The sequence below is a fragment of the Oryctolagus cuniculus genome, chromosome 7, assembly GCF_051225735.1.
Source record: "Oryctolagus cuniculus isolate XC-2025 breed Fujian yellow rabbit chromosome 7, ASM5122573v1, whole genome shotgun sequence".
Taxonomy (NCBI): Eukaryota; Metazoa; Chordata; class Mammalia; order Lagomorpha; family Leporidae; genus Oryctolagus; species Oryctolagus cuniculus.
The window spans coordinates 116,691,262-116,714,572 of NC_142873.1; the positions used below are offsets into that span (position 1 = coordinate 116,691,262).

At 44.5% G+C, this 23,311-nt stretch overlaps 1 protein-coding gene across 10 annotated transcripts in view; it reads left to right on the forward strand.

The window, feature by feature from the left end:
- Positions 1 to 23,311, forward strand: part of DAB1 (DAB adaptor protein 1) — a 917,259-nt gene that overhangs the window by 833,617 nt on the left and 60,331 nt on the right. For 6 of the 10 annotated variants that reach the window (XM_051857724.3, XM_089337350.1, XM_089337349.1 and 3 more), the window contains 5 exons: positions 1,725 to 1,856; positions 2,444 to 2,563; positions 2,998 to 3,036; positions 4,473 to 4,538; positions 11,288 to 11,347. In XM_051857724.3, the coding sequence (XP_051713684.1) occupies positions 1,725 to 1,856; positions 2,444 to 2,563; positions 2,998 to 3,036; positions 4,473 to 4,538; positions 11,288 to 11,347 (417 nt within the window). The remainder of the gene's footprint in view (positions 1 to 1,724; positions 1,857 to 2,443; positions 2,564 to 2,997; positions 3,037 to 4,472; positions 4,539 to 11,287; positions 11,348 to 23,311) is intronic. The other 4 variants (XM_089337351.1, XM_089337352.1, XM_070078445.2 and 1 more) reach the window with 1 other exon arrangement.

Here is a 23,311-nt window from a genome sequence, read left to right on the forward strand (position 1 = left end):
GTGTACTAGGAGCCTGGCTCTGTGGATAGAGGTCCTAGTGACTTGAAGGATATGGGGAGATGGAACAAGAGCTTAGAGAATAGCTACTCCAGTGATTCCCGCTGTTTTTGTAACAAGCTTCCCAAGGGCTATATTTCTCCCTTCCTCTGTGAACTCACTAATGGGAAAGATTTTATGCGATCAAAAAAAAAAAAAAAACAAAAAAAAACACAAAAACCCTGCACTTACAATCATTTATTTTCTTATTTGGACTATTAAAGCATAACTAGTTGTCATTAAGAGAATATGTTCAAATACAACCTAAGGAGTATAGCAACCATAACTGGATATAATTCCAAATAAGCCTAGCATGTCATTTGAGTACACAAAGAAGTATCCAGACATATTAGAATATTTAGTTTAGCTTTCCAAAATTTTGAAAATTGCTTGGGACCTCTTTTTATTCACATCAATGACCCTTTTGGATCCAGGACTTGGGTAAGGAGCCATTGATTTGGTACACAACTGTCATTGGCTAGAAGAAAAACCTGACATCCCAAGAGGTCCAATAGGCACCTTGTGTTCACACAGAGACTAGAATTCAAGCTTCTTGATACTCAGTATAATGAAAAGGCTCTGCCTAAGGACTTCAGATATACCGTATGCACCCAAGTGTCCCTATAAACCTTCATAGAATATTGTTGGATAAATATAGCTTTAAGTATATTTCATACAGGAACATAAACATAAAGATCACCATCACCTAATAGGTGGTGAGCAATATTTGTCCAAGCTTGGATAAAAAAGATGGGAAGGGAAGGTGATTTTCAAAAGATTTCCAAAATACTGATCTTCAATCCCAAGTTATTTAGTTTGGTAACTATTGGGACAGACACAATAAAAGGTGCTAAAATGACAGAGATAATGATGACAGGGCCTGGTGTGGTAGACAGATGGGAAACCAGAGCACTATATCAGGGAAGGAAGATATGTGAATGTGGGAAGCCACGGAGCTCCATGTGAACAGCCCATCAGGAATTTTGGGTGAGCAGAGATGATGGTTATACAGAAACACACGAGGGGGAGGCATCATCTCTGTGGGAAGAGAATGGGGGAGTCTCTAACAGGATTTGGGCAAGGGGACAAAAGAATGTGTATGACAAACAGAGGGACTGACCCCACAGAAAGCCTCAGAGCTGTGAGTGACCTCACTTCTACCCCAGACAAAATAGAGAAAGGTGTCGATTCTCCAACACGTTCTGCCATCAACTGTGGGAAAGGTGTCATCACCGCGCTGATCCATCCACGGTACTGAATGTAATGGCACCCCTGGATGTGTACAGTGTTCAGGGTCTGCCCCAGTATTCAGAAGCCCTGGGTGCATGCAGGTATTGACTGTCAGCCAGAGGTGAGGCTGGGCTGGGTCATGATAAACGATCGAGCAGGTGCACACAAGCTGGCTCAGAGTGACTGGTGCAAGCCCTGCGAGTTCATACAGGCAGCTGCTGCCGCAGATGGTCCCTCAGCACTGAGCAGTCCTGTTTGTCTCTCTGGTCACAGCATCGAGACCATGGAGGGAAGCCTCCCCTTCTCAAGGGCAGGCATAGCTCTTTTCCCTTCCATCTGGACAGCTTCTCCAAAAACCCTTGGGGCCTGTTCACACATAGCAGAAACACAGCTCTTATTGATCAACAGCTTGAAGGGGAAGTCCCCGGAAATAATGCTCTTCCTTTTGTCTCCAACAGGCTCTCCAGCATCATCATGCCGTGCACGAAATCTCCTACATTGCAAAGGACATCACAGATCACCGGGCCTTTGGATACGTGTGTGGGAAGGAAGGGAATCACAGATTTGTGGCCATAAAAACGGCCCAGGCGGTGAGTATCCCATCCAAGGGACTTGTAACTCTCTCCTTGTCACCCTTATGTACAGCCAAGCCATGCACCACCAGCAGCAGCTATGGCTTGGCTCCCCAGCTCAAAGGTGGCAGCCTTGCAACAGGAAGCATACTCAGACCAGTCACTCTAGGTTTTTTTTTCCTAATGGATATTTCCTAATGACTAATTATTTTCCTTTCTGATTAAGCTGGATGGAGGCACAGTATACAAATAAGTTTCCTTGTGTTCATAGCCTCATTTAAAAAGAAAATAAGAGAAAACAAATAGCTGTTTTACATAAGGCCTGCCCTAATCTTATTGTATTCAAAATCACTAATAAATAAAAGCAATGTCTTTTATGCTTATGATTATTATGAATTTGCAAATATAATTAGTTGAAGAAATGAACTTTAGCCTAGATGCAATTTGCTAAACCAATATAAACAAGGTAGAATTAATTAAGAATGGAATGCTTTCAGTTTAATAGGGAGAGGAAGGGCTGTGGGTTGCAGCCGCAAAAACAAAAATTGGCAACTGCAGCTCAGCACCATTCCCTTCTTAATGAGCTTCACCCCGTTTCACTGCAGGCTGAACCTGTGATTCTGGACTTGAGAGATCTCTTTCAACTCATTTACGAATTGAAGCAAAGAGAAGAATTGGAAAAAAAGGCACAAAAGGATAAGCAGTGTGAACAAGCCGTGTACCAGGTATTCCTGTGAATTTAGGAGATGATTGGGCTTAAAATAAACAGATGTGAAAACTGACAGTCAGGTCTTCTCCTGCTGCTGCCAAGCAGAAATAAACAAAGATGAAAGGTTTCGTGTAAATGATAGGCACCCAAAACAAGCTGTTAGGCATGATCCCTTATTTTCTGAAACTCCAGATATGTTAGAGAAAGTGAAATCTTTAATCCAGAGGAAGATTTCAGCTGTGGCAGAGCCCTAAAGGCACAAGGCTGCTTTTGCTGCTGTTGTTGCAACAGGGGAGGGGTTTGGGCTTTCGCTGTGTGTGCTGCTGTAGTGACCTGCCAGCCTCTCCTTCCCAGTGCTGGTTTCTTTACTGTCCTGTAATTTCCAAACGGCTCACATCTCTCCCTTTGTATCTTCTGCTTTGCACCCTCCCTGCCCTCACTCTGCGATAGACAATTTTGGAAGAGGATGTTGAAGATCCTGTGTACCAGGTAATTGCTGAAACAAGCCGGGGGTTTTAAGTTCAGAAATGGCTAAGCCTATGGCACAGCCTTTTTGCTCAAAACAGAAGCATTCACTGACTACAAAACCTGGGGAGGGACCAGGCTTGTTTGTGAGGGTGAGCGCCAGCAGCCCTTCCAGGTGCGGCCTTCCGTGCATCCTAAGAAAAGTTTGGCCCACATGGATAACCTGGGATTTGGAGATGTGCTTCCCCCTCTTGCCCCTGCCTCAGTCCCCTCCACAATCTAAAAGTCTGATCCCAGAGCTGCATGCACAAGCATCTCTTGAATATTCTGAGTTCATTAAAGAGCCTGTGAAAAAACGAGGGGACTTCCCTCAGTAAAGGACTAAGGTGGGACCTGGCAGTGGGTGACATTTGAGCACAAATGTGAGTGTTTCAGAGACTGTGAGAAATCTCTCTGACCCCCTGATGTCCCTTGGATGTCTTGGCTTATGCCATAGGGCTGTTGGGAGGAGGGCAAGGGTGATTCCAGAGACATCTCTGCCTGGGCTTGTCTCTGGACTCTGTAAAGTCTGCAGCCCCAGCGGTGCATGGAGTGGTGACCTCTCTTGGGCCTAAGTATGTGCTCTGTGCAAGCAAAGATACAGAAAAGGGGAAAAAGTCAAAACCAACCTACCTTTTAGAACACAACGGAAAATCTCAAGCTTACATTTCTGAGATATGTAGATGCTATATGTGTGTATCCCGTATTATATAAATGCATGTTTTCACAAAGAAAGCTGGTGCTGCCATGGCAGATGCAAAATCACAGAGATATTTGAGCTGGAAAAAGTATCTAGCATCTGTGGCAAACCAGTCAGATGCACTCCATGGTGTGTCATTGCTTTTGAATGCTGTGGGTCAAGAGTTTGCTTATAATATAAGGCTTCAGCCCCTATCTGGCAGGCTCAGAAAGAATGAAGACACATGTTCTTTTGGAAAGCATGGACATTGGCAAGCTGGTTTTCAGTATTTAACACTGAGAATGTAAAACAAGGTGAGATTTATGGGATGAGGGAGCTTGGGACTTCAGAGCTCGTCCAGGTTAATTTCGGACCTCTGTTGTGACCCAGAGTTTGCCAAATGTTGTGTCCCCAGCACACTCTATGGGACAGCATTCTCAGCAGCAATGCCAGCATGCTCAAATGTGACTGAGACAGAGCCCCAGTGCATGGAGAGGCAGTCTCTCCAGACAGGGCTACAGGCACTGCACAGCCACAGCTACTGGACTGAATGGCAGACTTGGGCAGTGTTTTTCTTAGCAAGGCACATTGTACTAGAGGAATCCAATGGTGTCTTTAATGTGTTTTCTTTAATGCCTGTAACTTTTAATGCTCACTGTGATTTGTTTCTTGAATCCCAAATGCTTTTTTCCCTCTTTCTTTTTCACCTCTGACCTTTCCTCTCTGGCTGCTCCTGTAATAGTACATTGTGTTTGAGGCTGGACATGAGCCAATCCGTGATCCTGAAACGGAAGAAAACATTTATCAGGTACACAATTGCTTGCCTCTCTTTCTGTTACACCAGTACCAGCCAGTGCATCAGTGTACTGGCAGGGCTGAAGAACAGCTGGGCTTTGGGTCATTTTCAGGCTTACTAAAAATACCTTTGAGTGATTTGGCTTCTAGTTCCCCTGCTTTTTCACCAGTAGTTTTCAATGCTTTGTTGTTGAAATGTTTAAGGACCAGTTGGATACTTGGGTACAACATTTCAGTTTTGAATGAATCTTAAGTATTCATAGTAAAAGCAAAAATCAAATATTTTCTTAGTAATGTAATAAATAGTTGTTATTTGACATACAGTAGGGTTCTTTATTTCTCAAAAGCATGTGCTCTTCAAATTTTTAAAGAATTCATCTCTGGTACTGAAAATAAAGTATATATTCAAAAATATAATTTTAGGGGCCAGCACTGTGGTATAGTAGGCTAAACCTCTGCCTGCATCCCACATGGGCACTAGTTCGTCTCCCAGCTTTTCCTCTTCCCATCCAGCTCTCTGCTTATGGCCTGGGAAAGCACTGGAAAATGGCCCAAGTTCTTGGACCCCTGCACCTATGTGAGAGACCCAAAAGAAGCTCCTGGCTCCTGGCTCTGAATCAGCCCAGCTCCGGCCATTGAGGCCATTTGGAGAGTGAACCAGCAGATGGAAGACCTTTTTCTCTGCCTTTCAGCCTCTCTCTGTAACTCTGCCTCTCAGATAATAAAATTTTTTTAAAAATTACAATTTGAAAACATATTGAGACTCTAAGTATGAATAAAATTGTGAATATAAATATGAATAAAAGAAAAGGACAACTAAATATCACATGCCTTCCTTCTAAAGGAAAGGCAAACTAATGTTCTCAAATGTCTGGCATGTGAGGAATATTGAACATGCTTTCTAATTCACTTAATTGTTATAAATATGCAATAAAGTGGGTATTTTAGTCCCATTGTACAGGGGAATACCTGGGAAGTTGAGGAGCTCCTCAGTGTTGTGTCAAGATTTATACCCAAGCATGTACATGAAGGCCGACTCAGACTTCTTCTGCCATACTCTTCATTTTGATTTTTTCTTACATATATCTGAGAGACGGAGAGGGACAGCACAATGAATACGACAATGTGCAATTTTTCACTAATTTGAATTTTAGTTCTGATTTGGAAGATAAACATTGTAGAAAAAGGAAACAATACAGTTACTAAGTGATTTTAATTTTCTTTATTGTGTGGGCTTCTGCCTTGGACATGTATTACTTGTATAATAAAAATAAAACAGATATTCAATATCTATCATTGCATAGAATTCTAAATGAGCAAAATGTGTTAGTTCTACCAACATTTGGGTATAAAGTAGCCTGATAGAGTCATCTGTTTCCACTGAATCTGTTTGGATTCTGTTCAAATGGGAGATTGGGCTTTGAGGTTTTGATGAAAGTTATTGCTTACAAGGTTTCTCTCTTGAAAAAGGAAACTTGCCTTTGTCCCCAGCATCAGCTTTTAAGGTACAACCTTAAAATCAGAGCTGGTAACCCGCCGTCCTAGGATGAGAGAGCTCCTTTTAAAGGAAGCGGGGCCTTGCATATGTGCGGTTTCTGAATCCAGAGGGAGTGGAAGTAGACAGAGCTCCACTGAGCCCAGTGCAGGGTGTCTATGTACTGGGAAAGGACTGGTGTAAGCTGGTGGAGAGCTGGGCTGTAACTCTGGCTCTGTCACCAACCACCTTTGTCTATGTGGTCTGGACAAGGCACTTACTTCCTCTGAAACTCAGTTTCCCCAGGCATAAAACAGGGTGAAAGTTTCTCCATGACTCACACGTTAGGCGAGTTAACATCTGTCAAAACGGATCAAGTTCATGTGTAGAATGCAAAGCAGAAGCATCTTCTAGCCTGGCTATGTGGAGTCCCCATCTTAGGACCAGTGTCAGCTCGGCCATTGATTTAACCTGTCAGCTTCCTTTCCCTCTCTGAGCGTCAGCTTACTCCTCTGAGAGAGAAGTGAGCGAGCAAGACTCAGGAAACCCTCAGATAAGGTCCTTCTCTGCTCTTAGCACTGCAGGACTCCGATTGTGTGGAGAAGCACATTACCTTTGTTGAGTCCTAATTTCCCAATCAATGCACAAGGCACAGCCAGGGATACAAAAGCAGAGGTGTATTTGTTACCAGCCGGCTGAGACCCCCTGCCCCCACACAGCAGTGCACAGGCAAAAGGCCCTCTTGTTTGCATAAGAGAGGTTTTTATAGCCTCGCACTTACAAGAGTGCAGGTCATCTCCTGTGCGTAGGTTACTTTCTTATTCTCTATATGGCAAGGTATTAGGACCTAACATGTGCATTGATTCATTTAAACTTAAAGACTATATACGTTATGTGGCGGGAAGGCCACACAAAGGAGATGGCATGGGAGGAACTGGCGGGAAGCATTGGGCCATAAATTCCAGGGGAGCTTACTTTCTTTGTTCTCAAGGACCCTGCCTGCCTCCTTCCTGGTCCAGGATGAGGCCTATCATGGCGTTACAGCAGGCAAGCAAGCAAGCCAGAGTACAGAAGCAAAACCGGCATTTTTGCAAGCTAGGGGCTCCAACTCCCACACCTTTTTCTGTAGAGCAACAAGACTATTAGAAGTGCTGTGTGTGTGTGTACACACACCTGTGCAACTGATTATGAGTATTCCCCGTGAATGGAGCTTCATATCCAATATCTTACCATCGCCCTCAAGAACCTCCTTTGGCTTGAATTCCTAGCTCCTACCTTACAGACAAGTAAAGCAGGGCTCAGAGCGAGCAAGAAGCAGAACCCACAATTGCAGGACTCTCTAATGTCTGTAAATAAATAAATAAATCCCAAGGCTCTTTTCAGCTCAGGATTCCCGATTCTGAGTTTCACAGTTAGATTCTGGGTCCCTTTCTGTCCTTATCTAAAAATCTTGTTTTAACAGCTCTGACCTCCAAATCTTCCCATCTGTCCATCATTAACAGGAAGGGAGCATTTAAGGGAATGAATATTTTATCGCCTGCTATTGGAAAGACCTCTGGTCAGCTTCCTCTCCTGCAGGGCCAGTCCGCTGGGGCTCAATTTACTTAACAAGAGATAAGCTCTTGGGCCTAAAGATAAGGCTGGGCTTTTAAAGAGCTGCTATTAGGAGCGTCATTCTTTTTTTTTTTTTCTCATTAGAACCAACTCCAAGTGTCTCAGTTATTCCACCTGAGCAGCTAGCACTGTTTGAGACACCTCGGACTGCCTCCCCGTAGTCTCTGCTTTTGTCTCCCTGCCCTCTACAATGCGGTCCACACACCTGGACCTCATCCTTACACTGTGTTTGACTTTGAGTGAAGTACAGAAGCTGTGTATCTCAGTTTTCTGGGGCTGTAAAATGAGGACAACATATTACCTGCTCCTGGAAGGGATGTGAAATCGTCAAGTGAAGATGGTCTCAGCATGGCTCCTCATCAGTGCTAGTTCTCAGTCCCTCCTCGCCCCGTCCACACCAGGTGCTGTCCGCAGTGTAGTAAGTGAAGCTGAATACCGGAGCCTGGCAGAGGGCTGTAACCACACCTGCCCAGGCTGTTCACATGGGAGACTCTGCTCCAGAGACAGCACCGCCGCTCCTGGAGCACGCTGCCCAGCTGTGTTGATAGTGATCATTGTCTGCCACTTTCCTGCTGCAGGACAAGTGATCTTTTTACTGTTTTTAAAGATTTATTTTTTTAATTGAAAGGCATATTTAGAGAGGCAGAGGCAGAGAGAGAGAGGTCTTCTATCTGCTCGTTCACACCCCAAATGGCTGCAATGGTAGGAGCTAGACCAATCCAAAGCCAGGAGCTAGGAGCTTCTTCTAGGTCTCCCATGTGGATGCAGGGGCCTAAGGACTTGGGCCATCTTCTACTGCTTTCCCAGGCCATAGCAGAGAGCTGGATTGGAAGTGGAGGAACAGAGTCTCAACCAGGCGGCCATATGGGATGCCAGCACTGCAGGTGGCAGCTTTACCCGCTAAGCCACAGCGCCGGCCCCCAAATGATCTTTTTAAAACAATGCCGAGCCTCATAGTACAAAGTACTTTCACACGTCACCTAATTTTGGCCTTTCCAGGAACTCTTGAGTTGGAAAGAACAGGTACTATGACAACTCTTTTATCTATTTATTTTTTAAGATTTATTTATTTATTTATTTATTTGAAAGGCAGAGCTACAGAGAGGGAAGGGCAGAGAGGGAAAGATATCAGTCTTCCATCTGCTGGTTCACTCCCCAGATGGCCACAACGACCAAAGGCTGGGCCAGGCAGGAGCCAGGAGCCAGGAACTTTCTCTGGGTCTCCCTCATGGGAGCAGGGGCACAAAAACTTGGACTATCCTCCACGGCTTACCTAGGCCATTAGCAGGGAGCTACATCGAAAGTGGTACCTTTTATATTTTAAACAGAGGCCACACTGGAGGCTACAAGAGTTCATTGGAAGGCCCCAAGCCAGGCTGAGAGATTCAGGCAAGGCTTCCAGGAAGATGTCTTGGCTGAGATCAATCTTAAAGGACAAACAGGCAGATTGATACCTCACCTGTGGGAGAGCCAACTGGAAAAGCTTTTTCAATTATGCACAGTTTGGGTTTATCCCTCGGCCCACTTCTCCTCCATTTGCAGGGGTAATTGAGAGGCAGCCACGGTTCAACTGTGCTAAGTGTCCGTAGTGAGCAGTGAATTACGGGGAGCAGAACCGCTGTTCATTTTGCTCACTAAAGGGTGAGCTAGTCAAAACAAAAGTGAGCTCTCAGAATTTGTTGGCCCTCATTAGCAAGGACTCTGCAGGCATTCTGAGAGGAATCCCTTTCAATAAAGCTCAGTGATCAGAAGTAAAGAAATGACATTCTTCATTGGCCCCCTGCAAACGGAGGTGTCCGAGATCAGCTCTGGACGCGCACGGCTGTGCTCACTCATGGTTCTGTTTTCTGCAAGAATGCACATGAACTGCTGGGAAGAGAAGATGTGTGGACCAAACAAAAACACAAACAAAACCCTATCCACCCAAAATAGCTATCTGAGTAGCTTAGCCGCCAATGGCAGGCTGCCTGGACTCCACCTCTGGGTTTCCCCGCTCACCGACCGTGGGACCCTGTCCAGGCCCGCTCTTCTGCATCTCAGGAACCACTGACATCTTTATGTTAGCCTTGTTCTGAAGATTACACGAGAATGTGTGTGAAACACAAGTGTTCAGAACAGTACCTGGCACACACAAAGTGCCCAGTCCTTGCTAGCACACTTATTACTAATATCTTCCTTGGTAGACAGGAAGAGCTGGCTTTGAACAGCACCAGTTTTGAAGCCTTGGACAATGGCCCTCACAGCTCTGAGCTTCCCTTTCTACCCTTTCAAGTGCAAATGATAATGCCAACTTCCTAGGGCTCTTAGGAGGGTTTTAAGGTAAATGAGAGTGAAAATAATAAAGGGACTGATAGTAGGAGCACCGATCTTTTTTTTTTTTTCTTTTTTCCATCTTGGATCGCCATCCTCTGCATTGGTCAGTGGTGTATCTTCCCAGGAGACCTGCACTGAGTGCCTCCTGGGTGTTAGGCACTGCCCTTCAGGAGCTCCAGATCTGATGGAAAGAGGGCCACGGCCAGCTGGTCCTGTGCTGGAGGTGTGGGCTAAGCTGCTGCGGCAGTTGCTGAGGGAGGAACAACGAATGAGTGCTTTCAGTCTGGCTTGCTGCAGTGCACAGCCCAGACCGACTCATTAGAACAGTCGTAAACATACCCACTCTCGTTAGCATCGTGAAATATGTCCGCATGCGTGTGAACGGCATATTATCGCTCCAGTGCATCCCAGCACTGTGGTACCTGTGCACACTGTGCGTATTTCTGATTTGTTTCCTCACTGGGTCCTTCCTATCACCTAGAAAAGGCAGAGCTGATAGAGGCCATTTGATGATAGCGAAGCTCAGAGGAGCTGGGTGCCCTTCAGAAAGACCTAGTGGACAAATGAGGGGAGGAGGAAGGTGCAGATAAATGTTAGAAGTGATGATCTTCTAGATCCTAGCCCTGTGCTTTTCATACCACTTATAGGCCCATTTCTGGAGTGCAGACATTTCCGTAATCATCAGAAGGCTTGTATGTGATCCCAGGAGAAGCTGCATTTGGTATTTGCTATACAGCTAGCATTGATATTTGCTATACAGGTTGGACATCCCTTATCCAAAATGCCTGAGGCCAGAATTGTTAACAGGACTGGGTTTGTTTGTTTGAATTTTGAACTATTTTCAGAGACTTTGCCCACAGAACATCCCTAATCCAAAATTTTCAACCTGAAAGATTTTTGGGTTGGGGATGCTGAAAATGTACTTTGAATAACCTGGATGTCAGTCTTAGCAATGAACAATTTAAGCCAAACCACGAACTGTTTCTAACTTTGAGCAAGTCAGAGCACATCCCTGGTTCTAGCTTTGTCTTCAGTGAAACAATTATTTTTTTCACGACATGACCCTGAGGTATGTGCAAGCTCCCTATTCTGTGATTCTATGAGGAACTCAATGGCAGAGACACTCTGCAAACATTTGATAGATGCTGCTCACCCCTCTCCTAGCCCATTCTCCTAAGGAAAGGACCCTGGCCTGATGCATCCACAGTTAGAGCCCCCGATAGGGGCTGGGCACCTTGGACTGGCCCCAGCGGCCGTTCTCACATACACTTAGCCAGGTTGGAGCTCAAGTCTGGCTGCTGTATTCTTTCAGAGTGGAGTAGGGGATGTTTTGATCGTGTTGAATTTGATTTTTCCTACAGGTTCCCACCAGCCAAAAGAAGGAAGGTGTTTATGATGTGCCAAAAAGTCAACCTGTAAGTGTAAGTACACCTCGCTGCTGCCGGGCTTCTGTGACCGCGACTCACGCTGAGATTGCATCTGCAGCCTGGGGAAGGGAACCCGCTTCTGCAAAGAGTGTCACAGCCCGTGCGGCTGGGGACTGCATGCTGTGGGGGAAGGGCCTGTAAGGCAAAAATGGTAGAGGCGCCAGTCTGGATGGAAAGTCTGGCCCCATGCATGGGGGCGTGATGGATTGTGTAGAACACTTCCAGCCAAGTGCCCAACCCATTTTAAAGTGGTTGAGTTTCAATAAGACACAGGAGAGGGACTGATCTGGGCATTTGAGGTACCTAAGGCTCTAGTCAATGGGGAAAGCATTGTGGACAAGGCCACGCGTGGGAGGCTTGCAGAGCCTGGGAGGTGTACTGCATTAAGGACAAGATCGGGGTTCCTCGATCCCATGAGCTTTGGGGACTCCTGGGAATCTGAGACAAAAGAGGAAAACCCCCAGCTCTGTGGTTCTACCGTAAGCTGCTGTGAATTCCAGAACTTGTATTTAGGACCTCAGGCTGGCACTCAGAAGGCAAGTACATGGAATTCAGGTACAATGAGAGCTAATGGAGGCTCTTAGCAGCAGTGCACATGACTTTGCTACCTACTGCCTGTGTAAAAAGAAGTAGAGTGAATAGGCACGATTGATCACACTCATCCAAACATGTGGAAAGAGCTCAGACTTGGAAGTCAAGCAGCCCCTTAAGAATCCCAGCTGTCAGCCTAGCAGAGCTGTGGTGAGGCTCGAATGATTGCACCAGGAACACTGTTAGAAGGCCTGGACCCTGCACTGTGAGAGACATGTAGGCATACCTGCATGCCTCAAGGTAAGATCTGTAAAAGGATTTGAAACCTCATTGCAGGAGGCACAGCTGAGGGGACCATGTCCTGGGGAAGAAACCATGAATACGGAGATGGGACCCCAAGGGCTTGCTGTATGCAAGAGGGTGTTGGCCCAGTCATGGGTCTCAGTGTGCCCAGTGGGTGAGCCCCCCATCACTGGAGCTGTGCAAACTGTGCTTTGAAGGCCTCTTATCAGCAAGACCACCAGGGAGGTTCAAACATTGAATGGGTAGAAGAGTTTTTCACGGCCTCTCCAGATCTGAGATTCTGTATCCTGCAAGCTGGGATACAGCCCTTCCAAACACCCAAGTCCAGGGACCTAGGCAGTGTGGTGCCAGCCCACCCAACTCCAGGTTCCAGAGGAGTCACCCGCTCCCCGACTGCCTGCAACCCTCCCCCAGTGTTCCAACCTTGCTTCCCACTTTGTGTTCTCACTCCTCTGAAGAGTGTCAGCAGATTACTGTTGCCTGGGTGCAACAGTGAATACCCTGTCATTCTGCTGTTAATAGTACTCCTTCCCCATCACCTCCATGAGTTTCCTGGGGTCCTGGTGTTGTTACCAGGAGAAAACCTAGGGCCTGGCATGTGGAAGCCAGGACAACACCATTGCCTAAGGAACATTCGCTAAATACATGCATGATTCTACCCTGTAGAAAGGATTTATGGAAAGCCCTGGTACTTTCTTTAAAGAGACTTCCTGTTTGTTTGTAATTCCAGAATTGTCACTAACTAAAAGCACTAGATTTTTTCCCTGCACTGTGTGTAGGCCACTACACAGTGGCTCCCCGCTTTCTGTTCCCACACTAGTCCCAGAGCTGGTCTGATGGTGATGATGACTTCTCCTATGAACTTCTTTCAACAGTTCTAAAAGTCTCAGAAAGGTAGGAAGTAAGCTCAGGCTGTAGAATAGACAGGTGGATGCAGGTGGACTCTGAGCTCTTTCTCTCATCACCTGTAGGATTTTTGTTGAGTTTTCTTAACCCTGAGCTCCAACATCTCATCTACCAAGAGGGACTGTGAACCTAACTTAACGAGAAAACATTGTGTGTGTTGGGCAGTGGATCCCACTTGCCCTGGGATCTTCCTACCTTCTGTTCTTCAGGCTTCCCTTTGTGGACCTGCCTCTCTGATGAGTGCACATTCCCTGGACACCTCCATGCCCTGAAAATCCTTTCTCTGATCTTGCTGTTGGCCTGCATCACCTGCAACTTAACCAGAAGGGCAAAATCAACCAGAGATGACCCAAAGAGAGCATGTTAAGCAGCTTTCAGGGAGCTGGGAGATGTCTAGAAGTTTCCTACAAGAGGGGAAACTGCCCAGTGGCCTGCTGCTCTGATTTTCCCCTGGCTTCTACTTCTTTGAATCCAGGTCTGCACAGGGTCCAGGTGAGAGACCTGGACCAGAGAGACCTGGTCTAGCCCAAAAAGATACGGCCCCATCTTCAGACTTGGGTGTGACTGTCACCATGGCCACTTGCTGGGGCTCCCTGGGCAGCTTTTCACACCTCTGATCCTCTATATGAAAAGAAAGTGGCACTTACCTTGTAGCTGGGTTCAGAGAATCAAAAGAAGCATTTATGCAAAACTCTTAACAGACAATGTAGATAGCGTACAGGAGAACATTCCCTTGTGTTGCTGTTACAAGCAATGCTCCAGCAAACAATTCTCAGTGAGGCGGGATCGACAATTCTAGCGGACTCCATAGCTCCTCTGGGAAGCCATCTGTACCCCAGCCAGGACAATGAGGTCTTCTGGGGACTTCAGGAACTCTCTTTGCAGTGATCGTAATGGATTGTCATCTTTTCCTAATGTATCCATGGGAGCTTTTGGGCTTTAAGCTCTGCCAGCCCTCTAGTGCAGCCCTGTCTCCTGCAGCTCTGTGATCTGAGCACTCAGAGCAGTGCCTGCAACATTGGAGAACTGAGGGAGGGCGTTCTGAGTTCAGCTCCTGACTTCATGCCTGGCTCTCTTGACTCTGAGTGAGCTGGGATCACCATGCTGACAGATGGCCTTCTAAACACACGTGCACGCACACCTGCATTCACAATGCCTCCCAACACCTGAAACTGCATCAGGCAGAGCCCAGCATTTGGCTTGCTTGGTGCAGTTGTTTTGTTTTTCTGCTACGGTTTCTTCTGTTTTTCTGCCTAGGATCAGGCTTCTGTGCTGAGGTTCTGTGGCAAACATTTAGAGAGATAAGATTCTTTAATTTTCCTGAAGAGGGGTCTATTCATTATAAAATGCCAGACAGGGGGTGGGGGCCAGCTTGTACTCCAGCAAGTTAGTTGTGACACCAGCATCCCATCCCTGAATGCTGGTTAAAGTCCAGCTGCTCTGCTTCTGATCCAGTTGCCCGATAATGTGCCTGAGAAGGCAGAGACATGGCCCAAGTACTTGGACCCTTGCCACAAAAGTGAGAAGGGTGGAGTCCCTGCTCCTGGCTTCAGCCTGGCCCACACCTGGCTGTTGGGGTTATTTGGAGAGTGAATCAGCAGATGGTAGTTTGGAAGTCAGTCAGTCTCTCCCCTCATCCCCCGTGTGTGTGTGTGTGTGTGTGTGTCTCCCTGTCTCTCTAGCTCTGCCTTTCAAAGAAATGGATCAGTCATTTTTTTTTTTTTTTTTTTAAACTTTTATTTAATGCATATAAATTTCCAAAGTACGACTTATGGATTACAATGGCTTTCCCCCCATACCGTCCCTCCCACCCACAACCCTCCCCTTTCCCACTCCCTCTCCCCTTCCATTCACATCAAAATTCATTTTCGATTCTCTTAATATACAGAAGATCAGCTTAGTATACATTAAGTATGGATTTCAACAGTTTGCTCCCACACAGAAACATAAAGTGAAAAATAATAGATGATTTTTTTAAATGATGATGAAATCAGAGCAGACCTATTGTCATGTTTAATCCCAGTGAGAGTCAAGTTGGGAATTGATAATTTCTTTCTTTTTTTTTTTTTTTTTTTTTTTTACAGAGGATCAGTTTAGTATGCATTAAGTAAGGATTTCAACAGTTTGCACCCCCATAGAAACACAAAGTGAAATATATTGTTTGAGTACTCGTTATAGCATTAAATCTCAATGTACAGCACATTAAGGACAGAGATCCTACATGAGGAGTAAGTGCACAGTGACTCCTGTTGTTGACTTTACCAATTGACACTCCTGTCTATGGCATCAGTAATCTCCCTATGCTCCAGTCATGAGTTTCCAAGGCTATGGAAGCCCTCTGAGTTCTCCAACTCTTATCTTGTTTAGACAAGGTCATAGTCAAAGTGGAGGTTCTCTCCTCCCTTCAGAGAAAGGTACCTCCTTCTTTGATGGCCTGTTCTTTCCACTGGGATCTCACTCGCAGAGATCTTTTGCCAGAGTGTCTTGGCTTTCCATGCCTGAAATACTCTCATGAGCTTTTCAGCCAGCTCCGAATGCCTTTAGGGCTGATTCTGAGGCCAGAGTGCTATTTAGGACATCTGCCATTCTATGAGTCTGCTGAGTATCTCACTTCCCATGTTGGATCACTCTCCCCTTTATTTACTCCATCAGTTAGCGTTAGCAGGTACTAGACTTGTCTATGTGCTCCCTTTGACTCCCAGTCCCTTCACCATGACCAACTGTGAACTGAAACTGATCACCTGGAACAGTGAGATGGCATTGGTACATGCCACCTCGATGGGATTGAATTGGAATCCCCTGGTATGCTTCCAACTCCACCACTTGGGGCAAGTCAGCCTGAGCATGTCCCAAATTATACATCTCTTCCCTCTCCCATTCCCACCACCATGTTCAACAGGGATCACATTTCAGTTAATTTTCAACACTTAAGAATAACTGTGCATCAATTACAGATCTAAACCAGTCATATTAAGTAGAACAGATAAAAAAAACTACAAAGAGGGATAATGTATTTAGTTGTTCATTAACAGTCAGGGCTATGCTGATCAAGCCACCATTTCCCATAGTGTCCACCTCACTCCAACAGGTTTCCCTCTTGGTGTTCAGTCAGTCGTCACCGATCAGGGAGAACATATGGTATTTGTCCCTTTGGGACTGGCTTATTTCACTCAGCATGATGTGTTCCAGATTCCTGCATTTTGTTGCAAATGACTGGATTTCGTTGTTTCTTACTGCGGTATAGTATTCTAAAGAGTACATATCCCATAATTTCTTTATCCAGTCTATCGTTGATGGGCATTTAGGTTGGTTCCAGGTCTTAGCTATTGTGAATTGAGCTGCAATAAACATTAGGGTGCAGACCTCTTTTTTGTTTGCCAATTTAAATTCCTTTGGGTAAATTCCAAGGAGTGCGATGGCTGGGTCGAACGGTAGGGTTATCTTCAGGTTTCTGAGGAATCTCCAGACTGACTTCCATAGTGGCTTGACCAGTTTGCATTCCCACCAACAGTGGGTTAGTGTCCCTTTTTCCCCACATCCTCGCCAGCATCTGTTGTTGGTAGATTTCTGTATGTGAGCCATTCTAACCGGGGTGAGGTGAAACCTCATTGTGGTTTTGATTTGCATTTCCCTGATTGCCAATGACCTTGAACATTTTTTCATGTGCCTGTTGGCCATTTGGATTTCCTCTTTTGAAAAATGTCTATTGAGGTCCTTGGCCCATCTCTTAATTGGGTTGTTGGTTTTGTTTTTGTGGAGTTTCTTGATCTCTTTGTAGATTCTGGTTATTAACCCTTTGTCTGTTGCATAGTTTGCAAATATTTTTTCCCATTCTGTCGGTTGTCTTTTCACTCTCCTGACTGTTTCTTTTGCAGTACAGAAACTTCTCAATTTGATGCAATCCCAATAGTTGATTTTGGCTTTGACTGCCTGTGCCTCCCGGGTCTTTTCCAGAAATTCTTTGCCTGTGCCAATATCTTGAAGGGTTTCTCCAATGTTCTCTAGTAACTTGATGGTGTCAGGTCGTAGATTTAGGTCTTTAATCCATGTGGAGTGGATTTTTGTGTAAGGTGTAAGGTAGGGGTCTTGCTTCATGATTCTGCACGTGGAAATCCAATTTTCCCAGCACCATTTATTGAATAGACTGTCCTTGCTCCAGGAATTAGTTTTAGATCCTTGATCAAATATAAGTTGGCTGTAGATGTTTGGGTTGATTTCTGGTGTTTCAATTCTGTTCCATTGGTCTATCCATCTGTTTCTGTACCAGTACCATGTTGTTTTAATTACAACTGCCCTGTAGTATGTCCTGAAATCTGGTATTGTGATGCCTCCGGCTTTGTTTTTGTTGTACAAGATTGCTTTAGCTATTCGAGGTCTCTTGTGCCTCCATATAAATTTCAGCACCATTTTTTCCAGATCTGAGAAGAAGGTCTTCGGTATCTTGATTGGTATTGCATTGAATCTGTAAATTGCTTTTGGGAGAATGGACATTTTGATGATATTGATTCTTCCAATCCATGAGCATGGAAGATTTTTCCATTTCTTGGTATCCTCTTCTATTTCTTTCTTTAGGGTTTTGTAATTTTCATCGTAGAGATCTTTAACGTCTTTGGTTAAGTTTATTCCAAGGTATTTGATTGTTTTTGTAGCTATTGTGAATGGGATTGATCTTAGAAGTTCTTCCTCAGCCATGGCATTGTCTGTGTATACAAAGGCTGTTGATTTTTGTGCATTGATTTTATACCCTGCTACTTTGCCAAACTCTTCTATGAGTTCCAATAGTCTCTTAGTAGAGTTCTTTGGGTCCCCTAAATACAGAATCATATCATCTGCAAAGAGGGATAGTTTGAGTTCTTCCTTCCCAATTTGTATCCCTTTAATTTCTTTTTCTTGCCTAATAGCTCTGGCTAGAACCTCCAGAACTATATTGAATAGCAGTGGTGAGAGTGGGCATCCCTGTCTGGTTCCAGATCTCAGTGGAAATGCTTCCAACTTTTCCCCATTCAATAGGATGTTGGCTGTGGGTTTTTCATAGATTGCTTTGATTGTATTGAGGAATGTTCCTTCCAAACCCAGTTTGCTTAGAGTTTTCATCATGAACGGGTGTTGTATTTTATCAAATGCTTTCTCGGCATCTATTGAGAGAATCATATGGTTTTTCTTCTGCAGTCTGTTAATGTGGTGTATCACATTGATTGTCTTGCGCACATTAAACCATCCCTGCATACCAGGGATAAATCCCACTTGGTCTGGGTGGATGATCTTTCTGATGTGTTGTTGCATTCTATTGGCGAGAATTTTATTGAGGATTTTTGCATCTATGTTCATCAGGGATATTGGTCTGTAATTCTCTTTCAGTGCTGCATCTTTTTCCGGCTTAGGAATTAAGGTGATGCTGGCTTCATAGAAAGAATTTGGGAGGACTCCCTCTTCTTCGATTGTTCTGAATAGTTTGAGAAGAATTGGAGTTAGTTCTTCTTTAAACGTCTGGTAGAATTCAGCAGTGAATCCATCTGGTCCTGGGCTTTTCTTTGTTGGGAGGGCCTTTATTACTGTTTCAATTTCTGTCTCAGTTATGGGTCTGTTTAGGTTTTCGATGTCTTCCTGGTTCAATTTAGGCAGGTTGCATGTGTCCAGGAATCTATCCATTTCTGATAGGTTTCCCTGTTTGCTGGCATACAAGTCCTTGTAGTAATTTCTGATGATTCTTTTTATTTCTGTGGTGTCTGTTGTTACGTTTCCTTTTTCATCTCTGATTTTATTGATTTGGGTCTTTTCTCTTCTTTTTTTAGTTAGTTGGGCCAATGGGGTGTCAATTTTGTTTATTTTTTCAAAAAACCAGCTCTTCGTTTGGCTGATTTTTTGTAATGTTTTTCTTGATTCAATCCTGTTGATTTCTTCTCTGATTTTAATTATTTCTCTTCTCCTACTAGATTTGGGTCTGATTTGCTGTAGGTTTTCTAGATCCTTGAGGTGAATTGAAAGCTCATCTATTTGGTGTCTTTCCAATTTCTTGATGTAGGCACCTATTGATATAAACTTTCCTCTTAACACTGCTTTTGCTGTGTCCCATAAGTTTTGGTATGTTGTGCTGTTATCCTCATTTACTTCCAGAAAGTTTTTGATTTCTCTTTTGATTTCTTCTATGACCCATTGTTCATTCAGGAGCATGTTGTTCAATCTCCATGTGTTTGCGTATGCTCTAGGGATTCCTGAGTTGGTAATTTCCAACTTCATTCCTTTATGGTCTGAGAAGCTGCATGGTATGATTCTAATTCTTTTGAATTTGCTGAGGCTTGCTTTATGGCCTAGTATGTGGTCAATCCTAGAGAAGCTTCCATGTACTGCTGAGAAGAATGTAAAATCTTTAGCTGTAGGATTGAAAGTTCTGTATATATCTGTTAGATCCATTTGGGCTATAGTGTCGTTTAAATCTACTGTATCCTTGTTGATCTTCTGACCGGATGATCTGTCTATTTCTGAGAGTGGAGTATTGAAGTCCCCCAGTACTACTGTATTGGGGTCTAAGTCTCCCTTTAAGTCCGTTAATAAATCTTTTAGATAAACTGGTGCCCTGTAGTTAGGTGCATATACATTGATAATTGTTATATCTTCCTGTTGAATTGATCCCTTAATCATGATATAGTGTCCCTCTTTGTCTCTCTTAACAGTTTTTGTGGTAAAGTTTATGTTGTCCGATATTAAGATGGCTACGCCCGCTCTTTTTTCATTTCTGTTGGCATGGTATATCTTTTTCCAGCCTTTCACTTTCAGTCTGTATGGATCTTTGTTGGAAAGATGTGTTTCTTGTAAGCAGCAAATAGATGGGTTTTGTTCCTTAACCCAATCAGCCAATTGGTGTCTTTTAACTGGACAGTTCAGGCCATTCACGTTCAAAGTGACTAATGATAAGTGGTAACTTTGCCCTGCCATTTGCCAAAGATAAGTTCTAATATATGCTTTGAATTCCCTGTAATCTTTTGCTGTGAGGTTTCCTTCCTTGGTTTCCTTCCTTTACCTTCTTTCATATTGATGACCGTGTTTCTGTGTTTCTGTGTGTAACACAACTTTGAGCATCTTTTGCAGGGCTGGACGAGTGGCAACAAATTCTTTCAATTTCTGTTTGCAATGAAAAGTCTTTATTTCACCTTCATTCACAAATGATAGCTTTGCAGGATATAATATTCTGGGCTGGCAGTTGTTCTCTCTTAGTACCTGGGCTATATCTCGCCATTCCCTCCTAGCTTTTAGAGTTTCTGATGAGAAGTCAGCTGTGAGTCTGATTGGAGATCCTCTGAGAGTAATCTGACGTTTCTCTCTTGCACATTTTAGGATCTTTTCTTTATGTTTCACTGTGGAGAGTTTAATTACAACGTGTCGTGGTGAGGATCTCTTTTGGTCGTGTTTATTAGGGGTTCTGTGGGCTTCCTGTACTAGGATTTCTCTGTCCTTCTCCAAACCTGGGAAATTTTCTGCTAATATCTCACTAAAGAGGCCTTCTAATCCTTTCTCCCTCTCCATGCCTTCAGGAACTCCTAGAACCCGAATGTTGGGTTTTTTAATAGTATCCTGAAGATTCCCGACAATATGTTTCAGATTTCTAATTTCCTCTTCTTTTCTTTGGTCTGACTGTATCCTTTCCTGTTCTCTGTCTTCTAAGTCCGATATTCTCTCTTCTGCTTCACCCATTCTGTTTGTAAGGCTATCTATTGTGTTTTTCATTTGATCTATTGAATTCTTCACTTCAGTCACTATCCCAGTTTCCTGTTGTACTAGTTGTTTCATTTCATTTTGATTCCTCCTTAATATTTCATTTTCACGAGAGAGATTTTCTATCTTGTCCAGTAAGGATTTGTGTAGTTCCAGAATTTGTTTTTGAGAACTTCTTAATGTTCTTATCAATTTTTTGAGATCTGCTTCTTGCATTTCTTCTATGTCATCATCTTCATAATCTTGAATTGGTGTGTCTTTTTCATTTGAGGCCGTCATGGTGACTTCCTTGTTTTTATTACCTCGGTTTTTGCGTTTGTTATTTGGCATATTGGAGATATTTGGTTTCTTCACTGTGGTGCTTTTTCTTGTTATACTATGACTCTAGATTAAGTGGACTATCTGTTTTTGATGGAGCCTTAGGGCTTGAGATGGGTGTGGCCTGAGAGCTCTGTTTGGTGTGCCAAAGGTGACACTCCCAGGTTAGGCGTGGTAAATCTCTCTCTCTCTCTCTTTTTTTTTTTTTTTTTTGATTCAAAAGGGAAGTAATTCCGCACAGCTGAACGAAGTTGTAGGTAGTTAGCAGGCAAATGATATACCCACAGGAGCCAGAGATCAGAAGCTCTTTCCCAAGATCCCCACAGGGAATCTGTTCGGCCCTCAGAGTGGGCTCAAATTCTCCTTCAGCCTCCCACTGGGTTGCCAAAGTTACGGAATTGTAGCGTCTCTGGAGAGTGCTCACGTGAATTCCGTGAGTTCTCTCCCCCACCGTCTCTTTTTTCACAGTCTCAGTTCAGTAGCACCACAAATTTACTAGCTCCTAATCTCCTGTTAATTCGCCCCGCCCAGAGTCAGGTTTTTCTGCTAGGCTCAGGGCCGGTGCAGACCTGAGGTCGCTCTGCTTATGACGTATGTCCAAGATGGCGCCTGCTCTTTGTCTTGCTCGCCCTTGAGAGGTGAGCGGAGAGAGAGAAACCCGTGTCCGTACTAGTCACCCTTTTTTCTCTCTCTCTCTCTCTTCCGGTTAGCCTTGTGAACTTCCCCCGCCGGGGGTCGTTCCCTCTAGTCTCCTCTCTCCGCTTGCCTGCCGGTGTCTCGGGCTATTGAGGTTCGGCTCACCTCGCGTTCCAGCGCTGGTGTGTTGAGTCTGCCGCTGATGTCCCGAACTGTGGGCTCCCACGCTCTCCACGCAGGTCCGCTGTGAGTCACGCGTTCCGGAAGAGTTTCTTCTGCTGTTTCCTCCCCTACTCTTCCTTGAACCTGCAGTATCTCCACTTTTATTAAACTATCTCTCCCCAGACTATCAGTGTGCTCCCTTCCTATTCCGCCATCTTGCCGGACCTCTCAGAAATGGATCAGTCATTAAAATGGCAGGGGGTGAGGGTAAGGACACTTAGCATAGCAGTTGAGATCCTCTTTGGGATGCCTGTGGATCAGTCATTAAAATGGCAGGGGGTGAGGGTAAGGACACTTAGCATAGCAGTTGAGATCCTCTTTGGGATGCCTGTATCTCATGTCAGGGTTCCCACTCTACTTCTGATCCAGCTTCCTGCTAATGAACACTCTAAGAGATAACAGGTGATAGCACAAGTACTTATGTCCCTGCTACCCCTATGTAAGACCCAAATGGCGTTCAGCGCTCCTGGCTTCTACTTGGCCCATGCCCAGCTATTGTGGGCATTTGGAAAGTAAACCAGTGGATGGAAGACCAGTCTCTCCCTCTTTCTACATGCCAAATAAAAATAAATAAAACAAGATATAGGAAAATAATGTGACAGACTTAACAATCAGCACAGTCCCACTCAGAAATCCCTGAAATCATGTGCATGTCGTGAAAAGTGTGGAAAAAGGATTCAGGTCCAATGATTTTGACATAAACTTTTCTTAAAACCACTATAATTCTTGGATTTAAATTTTTTTTTTTTTCATTTTACTTCAAATGCAGAAAGAGACAAATACCTTCCATGCGCTGGTTTACTCCCCAAATGCCTGCAATAGCTGAGGCTGGGCCAGGGTGAAGTCAGGAGCCTGGAGCTCAATCCAAGTTTCCCAGGTTTTAAGCAGAACCCAACTACTTGAACCTTCCCCTGGTGCCTCCCAGAGTTATCAGCAGGAAGCTGGAGTGAGTAGAGCTGGGATTCGATCTTGGGCACTCTGATATGGGATGTGGGCTTCTCAAGTGGTCTTTTTACTGTGCCAAATGCCTACCCCATCCAATTCTTGGATTTTAGCAGAGTATCAGTTATATCTCTTGCTTTGTCTGAGATCATAGAAAATTGAAGCTAAAGCTTGAGACAGTAATTACGTAGTTAACCTTTTTAGAAAAGATTTATTTATTTATTTGAAATTCCTCTGTCCCAGAGCCTTCGTCAGCACCTCAGCGTCACTGACCACTGGCGGAGACACCCTCAGTAGCACAGCAAAGTGGATGTATCCAGGGCTTCGAGAGTCCCAGGAAACACTGGTTGTGTTTCTTGAGAGTCTCACACACCCTAGGCATCAATTATG